Source organism: Triticum aestivum, chromosome 1B (genome assembly GCF_018294505.1).
Source record: "Triticum aestivum cultivar Chinese Spring chromosome 1B, IWGSC CS RefSeq v2.1, whole genome shotgun sequence".
In the NCBI taxonomy this organism is placed as follows: domain Eukaryota; kingdom Viridiplantae; phylum Streptophyta; class Magnoliopsida; order Poales; family Poaceae; genus Triticum; species Triticum aestivum.
This window is the reverse complement of record NC_057795.1, coordinates 462,913,469-462,922,631: the sequence shown is the minus strand read 5'-3', so window position 1 is coordinate 462,922,631 and position 9,163 is coordinate 462,913,469. Positions and strand designations below refer to the sequence as shown.

The window sequence follows — 9,163 nt, the reverse complement described above, 5'->3', positions numbered from 1 at the left end:
TTGCTTGGGAATTTGCATGGTTACTTCAGTCAGCGTGTTCTTACCCTCTTATGAGTGGTGACCGTCCTTACCTCACTTCAGGCATGGCAAGTACTGCACCCTTTCAGTTCATTGTTTATGTTGCTATGAGGAACTTCCGGAGCCTTGAGTTTTGTCAAGGGAAATTGTCATGGGATCCAGGCATCTGGGCCCTTCTCTATTTCTTTGGATTTTTCACTCGAGCTAAAGTAACAGGAAAGAGGAATGTTGCAGCTCCAACTTACTACCACAACCACTGCCTCGACCATGCTTTCTACTCTGGCAGTGTCTGTGTTGACCAACCGTACTACCTCGACGCTTTCTGTGACCAAGTAAACATCAGCGACAACTACTTCCTTGAGCAAGTAGGCGTCGTCTGCTCCCTCAACCTCACTAAGTTCCGCCTCCACTACGGCACCCACTACGACCTCGATGAAGTCTTGAAGCATCAAGTACCATGGGATCCAGGAGGTTCGACATGGCATTGGCTTGAGGTCAAGCCGAATTTCAAGGAAGGGGGAATGTTAGCGACCAACTGTACACTCTTCACGGGCTGGGTCATTGGTTGCGCCTATTGGGCCTGGGCTGATGGGAAGCAACAGAAGGCGGCAACTACATATACAAGCGAACGGGCTACAAACGACTCGGCTTGGATCAGGACGGCTTCGGCCTCCTTTGCTTCTGTCTTCCTCTTCCTCTGTTCATGCTCTCTCCTCCTTTGTAATGGCTAGAGCTTGATGAATCCTTGGCTTGTAATCTGAATTGACGAAGAATAGATCCTAGTGAGAAGAGTGTTTGCTAACAGACATGTCGAGGGTAATGAGCGCCGCCGCGGTCGGCGGTCATTTAGACTAGGTTAGAATAGCCTAGTCCGTCATGATTTAGTTGAAATGTCAAAGTTGTAGAGGTTTTTTTCCGGCTTAAATGAAAATCATTCGATTTGCATGTAAATCGTTCTATTTGTTTAAACTCGGGTTGAAATGTATGCGGGTATCAATGGTATGGCGGATGAGTATCATTGTCCACGGACGCATCCTCGGATAGATACCGTGTCCGTTTTAGAGGTTAACATTGGATTTGGAGATGCCGTGAGACCAAACGAGGAACGAAACTACTACACGGACGACACTGACCGGCCGAACTCCGCACGATACTGACCGTCCAATATCGTCGTGTGTGTAGCATCGCTGAGGGAGGAAAGTGGGGTTTTATTAGAGCTCTCTACCGGAGGTGGATTGCTCGCGATGCAGGCAGAACAAGAACTACAACCACAGAGCACCCACACTCTCTAAGTTCGTCTCCGGATGTTCGTCAATTACTTATTGGCGCCTTTGATTATCTCCTCAGAGAGCCTCCCGAGCGCAGAGTAGGAGGACCCGCCCTCCTCGACGGCCTTCCGGCACGCGGCCTTCATCTCCGCGGCCTTCTCCCTCGCCCTCTTCCCCTCCTCGGAGTCGCGCCCCATGAGCGCCTTCACGGCCCGCTCAAGCTCCGACGCGGCGACGAAGTTGTTCCTCTTCCGGTCCACCTCCATGGCCACGGCCACGCCCATGTAGGCCACCAGCGTGAACGCGTTCAGGTGCTGCTCCGCGTACAGCGGCCAGGGCACCATGGGCACGCCGAACCACAGGCTCTCCAGGGTCGAGTTCCACCCGCCGTGCGTCACGAAGCCCCCCACGGCGGCGTGCGCCAGGATCTCCTTCTGCGGAGCCTTCGTCGGCCACACCAGGCCCTTCTCCTTCGTCCTCTCCACGAACCCCTCCGGGAGCAGCTCCCCGAGGTTCGCGTCCGAGGGTTCTCGCACGCCGGCTGCTGGCGGGCCACGCAGAACCCACAGGAAGCGGTGCCCGCTGCGCTCCAGCCCGTGGGCCATCTCGTGCGCCTGAGGCGCCGTGAAGAACCCCATACTGCCAAAACAGAGGAGCACCACGGACGCCGGAGGCTGCACGTCCAGCCACCGCACGCATTCGTGCGGCTGCTCCGCTGGCGGGGTCACGGAGAGCACGGGGCCTACTGGATAGACCGTCGGGGCAGGAAATCCGGGCGCGCACCGGCCGTCGCCGATGGCTGCAAGGACGCTCTGCTCCAGCTCGGTGACCGTGTTGATGATGACGCCCTTGGCCTCCGTGAAACGCCTGCCGTGGTACATGAACCACGTGTAGTTGTGGTTCTTCTTGTCCATCACCGGAACCGGGAGGGACGACGGCGGCACCGGCGGCAGGCCAGGCACGTCCACCATGCCCTCCATCTCCTCGAACTCGACCGCCACCTCCTCGTGGAGCGCCGGCAAGCGCAGGAGGAGCGCGCAGAAGGCGGCGTCGGCGGTGATGTACACGTAGGCCGGGACGGCGAGCTCCCGGGACACGTCGAGCATCGTCGTGCAGAAGAAGTCGAGGACGAGCGCGGCCACGGGGCACGCCAGGCCGGAGATGGCCGCCTTCACGTGGGCCGTGTGGAGCTGCACGAACCGGGAGACGAACTCCTCGATGCCCAGGCAGTCCGTCGGGGGCTCGACGGCGGGGAGGTGGTGGAAGCGGATGTCGAGGCCGGACGCCTCCTCCCTCTGTATGTGGGCGGCGACCTCGGACCTGTGGTTCTCCCCCGGCGCCTGCATGACGAGCACCGTGAGCGACAGCGCGCCGCCGCTGCGGGCGAGCAGCCGCTTGCCGGCGTCGAGCATGGACATGAGGTGGCCGGCGGCCCAGACGGGCAGCAGCACGACGGTCGGGGTCGCCATCTGGTTGGTGCACGATCGGCTGGGAGTCTCGGATGGATGATGCCCGTGGTCGAGGAAGCTTTTGAGCGAGTGACACGGCGGGTCTTGTTTTCGACCACGGGCTGGGCGTGTCGGCAACAGCCAACGCTGCTCGAGAATTATTAGCTGCGTACAAAAAGGGAAACGAAATTGATGCAATCGTCTGGCGGTTGGTGGCTCTTTAGAGCATCTCCAACGACGGCGTCAAACGACGCCGCGTGGTGAACTGGTTTTTTAGCACGGGTGAGATGTTTCCGCGCGCTTCAACAAAGATGAAAAAGTAGCGTGCGGGAGAAAGCAGGCGGCTGCGTGCTAGATTTGACGCACTGCTTTCGGTGCGCTTATAAATTGCGACGCTCGCCACGCGGCCACCCATCGCCCTCGACATTGTCACGCGCGCTCTGCCGCTTCCTCTCCCGCTTCGTCGCCGCTTCCCCACCCCGCCACCGACGTGCCCCCACCGCGCCACCATGTCGCCGCGCCGCTGGGATCCTCGGGCTACCGCGGCGTCTGCGAGCTACCCGGAGGACGTCGCCATCGAGAACGCTTCTGGGCGGAGAGGACGGTGATGAGGATATAGACCTAGGGTAGGGTCACAGGTCTGACCAACATACCCTACCCAAGGTCACTATCCTAGAAGCAAAGAAGCTCAAGAGACAACAGGGAGAACCCAACGAAGACGTCGAGTGCAATCCACTCGACCAATCCTCCCACTCAGGTATCCCACCTTTCCGAATACCACTCGACCATACAAGAAACCACTCGACCTATCAAGACCATGAGTCACACGGAACTGGAACGGTCAAGCATTCACTCCGGAGTCTTCATGGACATTAATGACACTTAAAGCCGGTGTTATCTGTAACGTCCCTCCTTTATGTACATTGAACCCTCTGTAACGGGGGACGGCTGGGGTCCTGGCGCACTCTATATAAGCCACTCCCCTCCTCTGACACAAGGGTTCGCACCCCCTGTAACACACACACACACACACACACACACACACATACTGAAATCCAGTCGACCGCCTCCCGGCACCGAGACATAGGGCTTTTACCTCCTCCGAGAGGGGTCTGAACTCGTAAACACTTGCATACAACCTCACCGTAGCTAGGGCCTTGCCTCCTCCTACGTACCCTCTACTCTTACTGTCAGTCTTAGTACCACGACAGTTGGCGCCCACCGTGGGGCAAAGCGTCTTAGCGACTTCCAGCGAGGTTGCATTTTCTTCAGTCTTCATCAACATGGTTTCCAACGGCAGTTTGATCATGGGCCACGAGTTCCGACTCGGGATGCTCATTTTCGTCGCCGACGATTCGGCCTGGCTCCAGGAGGCTCCCCTTGACGTCGAGGCGCTGCCGATCCATTGTTCGTCGCACTTCCGCGCGAGTGCCCGTGGCGTCCTCCTTCGGCAGCCGTCGACTCCGTACCAGTCGATGCATGTGTCGACCTCTCGCTCCACTGGACGCCGCCGCAAGCGGTCGGGCCGTTCACGGCTCAAGTGGTGGGTGAAACACGCAATGGCTCGACAGGCGTTCACCCCCCGGGTCGCGGTGATCAAGCCCGACGTATATCACTGCGGTCCAGTCGACCCGTCGACTGACTTCGCAGACACACTTTCCGAGAGCGGGAGTTGTGACCCCGCGGTAGAAGTCCTCATTGTCGACTCTCATCGCGGCCCGCCTGGTTTTCGCCGCAAAGGTGGGAACAGGGACGGCGACGGTACGTCGCTCGACCATGAGGAGTACCAGCCCCAACCTCTCAGTTCACAGCAGAGGGAATAGCTGCGTCGCTGCAACGAGGAGGCTCTTTATACCCCCATTATGGGGGAAACCACCGAGGCTCGGGCTTTGGAGGATGTGCGCCTGGCCACGCTGGCCGAGCACACCCGTTTGGAGAACCTCCAACATTCTCTCGACGAGCGTGCCCGTCGACTGATCCCTGGATCCAGTCGACACACACGACAGTTGTTTCCATCGGAAACTGAGGTATTCCGCACCTATTCAAAATCTTGGAGCTGCTGCACGTATCGCGGAGTCCATTCATCCATCTCGCTCGGAGGCTGGGAGAGGCCCGGAATAGATCAGAGCGCTGCTCCGGGCGGCAGGAGATCAGAACTCCGTAGTGTACCAGTCGTGGAACAGGATTCACAGTCGATCGGTAAGGACAGAAACCGTTCAGTCAACACACAGTCCTAGATCACTGTTGAGGCAAAGATATCATGAGCATCGTCAGGATCGGCGTTTGGGAAGGGTCCATGGAGATGATGACCGTGAGTTCGCTCGTGACAATTACCGTCGAGTGCCTTCGCCCCTCCCGAGGGGCGGGTCGTACGTGCCCCGGCGGTATGACGACAGGCGTCCGTTCGGTAACGACCGCAGAGTTCCAGTCGACCCAAGGGAGCCTAGGTTCGATGCGAGGTCAGTCCTTGTGCAGGGTTTGGTCGACTGAAACAAAGCATACAGAGAAGGGTTCGACAGAGACAGGCCCAACGGCAGCAGGGTCCACGTGTGTGGCCTCGAGTGCTTCGGAAGAGCCATCAGGGCCGCCGAGATCCCCCACAACTTCAGATTGGCGACTGGTGTTAGCAAGTTCACGGGAGAGTCGAAGCCTGACACTTGGCTTGAAGATTAGTAAGTGGCTGTGCACATCGGCGGCGGCAGCGATGAGGTGGCCATGAAGCACCTCCCTCTGATGCTTGAAGGTTCTGCCAGAGCTTAGCTCAATCAGTTGGCCCCTAGGAGAATTTTGAGTTGGGATGAGTTGGCCCGAGTGCTTACCAGAACATTCGAGGGCACCTGCAAGAGACCAGCCGGTCTACCAGAGTTGCAGCATTGTGTGCAAAAACTGAATGAAACCTTGAGAGACTATATCTAGAGATGTATCACTTTGCACCAGATAGTGGAGAATGTGTCAGATCACCAAGCAGTTTGTGCCTTCAAGGAAGGCGTTCGCTACAGAGATCTCAATCTGAAGTTCGGTCGGACAGGAGATATGACTCTGACTCGGATGATGGAGATTGCTACCAAGTATGCTAACGGTGAAGAGGAAGGACGACTCCAGAGTGGTAAGCACAAAACAGTCGCCCACGACACCGGAGGAGGAAATTCCAGTCGGAAGCAGAAGCAAAAGGCCGAGGCAGCAGTGTTGAATCAAGGGAAGTTCAAAGGGAAGCCCAAAGGGCCCTGGAATCCCAAGAAAGTGAAAGATCAAGATGGAAATGACGTGATGGATTTGCCGTGTCATATTCACACCAAGAAAGATGAAGAGGGGAATCTGGTCCTCCCCAAGCATACCACTCGACAATGTCGACTCCTGATCCAGAGCTTCCAGAAGAAGGGTCAGTCTAGTGAAAAGGATAAAGACTCTGAAAAGGAGGAAGACAAGGAAGAAGAGGAGGATGGATATCCCCATGTTAATGCCACCCTGGTGATTTTTGCTGATGTCGAGAGCAAAAGTCGACTGAAAGTCATTAACCGGGAAGTGAACATGGTCGCTCCGACGACGCCTAAGTATCTGAAGTGGTCAAAGACTCCTATCACATTCGACCAGTCGGACCACCCACCGTGAGTAGCTACCCCTGGGCGGCAGGCGCTGGTGGTCGACCCAGTTGTCAGAGGCACCTGATTGGCCAAAGTTCTGATGGATGGCAGCAGTGGCCTCAATATTTTTTATGCCGAATCTCTGGAGGGAATGGGCATTTCGATGTCCAAACTAAGCGAGAGTAACATGAGATTCCACAGAGTCATCCCTGGAAAGAAAGCCGATTCACTCGGCCAGATAACCCTTGATGTGGTTTTTGGCGATGAGAAGAATTACCGCAAAGAGAAGTTGATGTTTGAGGTTGTGGATTTCGAGAGTGCTTATCATGCCATTCTGGGTAGACCAGCCTATGCCAGTTTCATGGCTCGACCATGTTATGTGTACCTCAAAATGAAGATGCCTGGCCCCAAAGGCGTGATAACAGTCTACGGCAACCGGAAGAAAGTAGAAGATTGTCTTCAAGATGGTGCAAAAATAGCAGATGAGCAGATGGCAGCCGTGGAGTTCCAAGAGTATAAGAAGACGGTAGATCTGAGTGATTGCTGTGTGCTAAGAGGCCCACCTCACAGTCCGCGTTCCAGTCGACCGGGGAGACCAAGCCGGTTCACATCCACCCGACCGATCCCAATGCTGCTCCGACCCATATTTCAACGATGCTCGACAGCAAATAGGAAGTCGCGCTCATCCAGTTCCTCCGTGAGAACTGGGACATCTTCGCATGGAAGCCATCTGACATGTCGGGTGTGCCCAGGGAACTGGCTGAGCACCGTTTGCGAGTTGACTCAGAAGCAAAACCGGTCAAAGAGCATCTCCGTTGGTCCTCCACGGAGAAGAGGAAAGCCATTGGCGAGGAAGTGGCTCGACTTCTGGCCACTGAGTTCATTCGCGAGATCTACCACTCCGAGTGGCTCGCCAATGTTGTCATGGTTCCCAAGAAAGACAAATCACTTCAAATGTGCATTGACTTCAAGCACATCAATCGGGCCTGCCCGAAAGATCATTTTCCGCTGCCCCGGATCGACCAGATAGTCGACTCAACTGCGGGGTGCGAACGACTGTCCTTCCTGGACGCCTATTCTGGGTACCATCAGATCCGACTGTTTGGACGCGATGAGAACAAGACTGCTTTCATCACCCTGTTCGGGTGCTTTTGTTATGTCACCGTGCCCTTTGGCCTCAAGAATGCTGGTGCCACGTTCATGCGCATTATCCAGAAGTGCCTGCTCACTCAGATCAGTCGGAATGTGGAAGCATACATGGACGACATAGTGGTTAAGTCATGCAAAGGTTCCGACCTACTGACTGACCTCGCAGAAACCTTTGCCAACCTGAGGAGATATGATATCAAGCTCAACCCATCAAAATGCATATTCGGAGTCCCAGGCGGAAAATTACTCGGTTTTCTCATTTCCAAACGAGGAATCGACGCAAATCCAGAGAAGATTGGCACAATCCTCCAAATGAAGCGTCCAGTGCGAGTGCATGATGTTCAGAAGCTTACTGGTTGTTTGGCCGCATTGAGTTGATTCATCTCACGCCTCGGTGAAAAGGCATTGCCTCTTTACCGACTGATGAAGAAATCTGACAAGTTCGAGTGGAGTGACGAAGCCGAAGCAGCATTTGAAGAGCTCAAAGCCCTGCTTTCCACCCAGCCGGTGCTTGCTGCCCCAGTCAGCAAAGAGCCTCTTTTACTTTACATCACAGCCACAGGACAAATTGTTAGCACAGTGCTCACAGTCGAGCGGGAAGAGGAAGGCAAAGCCTTCAAAGTTCACTGCCCAGTCTATTACATTTCAGAAGTTTTGACCCCATCCAAGCAGAGATACCCTCACTATCAGAAGCTTGTTTATGGGATTTACTTAACCATGAAAAAGGTTGCACATTACTTCTCTGATCATTCAGTTTCAGTCGTCGGCGATGCTCCATTATCAAAGATTCTGAATAACAGAGATGCAACTGGTCGAGTGGCAAAGTGGGCGATTGAACTTCTTCCATTGGATATCAAGTTTGAGGCAAAGAAGGCCATCAAGTCTCAAGCAATTGCAAATTTCCTCGCAGAATGGACAGAACAATAGCAGCCGACTCAAATCCAGTCGGAACAATGGACCATGTTCTTTGATGGGTCCAAGATGTTGAATGGCTCTGGCGCAGGAGTGGTCTTAGTATCCCCACGAGGAGACAAGCTTAGTTATGTCCTCTAGATTCACTTCGATTCTTCCAACAATGAAGCGGAGTATGAGGCACTCAAGCATGATGCGTGACCTCAAGCATTCATTGTTGGAAGAATCAAACCATTGACCCGAGTCGAATGGACAAGCAGAAACGGCGAATAGTTTGATTCTCCAAGGATTAAAACCTCGCCTGATGCGTGACCTCAAGCATGCTGCTGGCACCTGGGTAACCGAGTTGCCTTCCGTCTTATGGGGGCTGAGAACAACGCCGAATTGGTCGACTGGCCGGACTCCTTTCTTCTTGGTGTATGGTGCAGAGGATGTACTCCCGAGTGATTTGCTGCACAATGCCCCCAGAGTGGAACTATTCATAGAATTCAAAGCAGAACAAGCACGAGAAGACGTCGTTGATCTCCTGGAGGAAGAATGTGAGATGGCTTTGATCCGGTCGACCATCTACCAGCAAGATCTGTGTCGACTCCATGCCCGAAACGTCAGAGGACGAGCATTCCAAGAATGAGACCTAGTTCTCCGAGTGGATCAGAAGCAACCTCACAAGCTTGCTCCGGCCTAGGAAGGCCCCTTCATCATCACCAAGGTGCTTCACAATGGAGCCTACCACATCTACAACGTAGCCAAGAAGATAGACGAGCCACGAGCATGGAACGCATAGCTG

At 54.9% G+C, this 9,163-nt stretch overlaps 1 protein-coding gene across 1 annotated transcript; it reads right to left on the bottom strand.

Moving 5' to 3' along the window:
• Positions 1 to 1,206: 1,206 nt before the first annotated feature.
• On the bottom strand, positions 1,207 to 2,911 carry LOC123131900 (anthocyanidin 3-O-glucosyltransferase 2). The gene has a single exon (XM_044551611.1). It carries the CDS (start codon positions 2,753 to 2,755, stop codon positions 1,334 to 1,336), a length of 1,422 nt encoding a protein of 473 aa, XP_044407546.1. The 5' UTR covers positions 2,756 to 2,911; the 3' UTR covers positions 1,207 to 1,333.
• Positions 2,912 to 9,163: the final 6,252 nt, after the last annotated feature.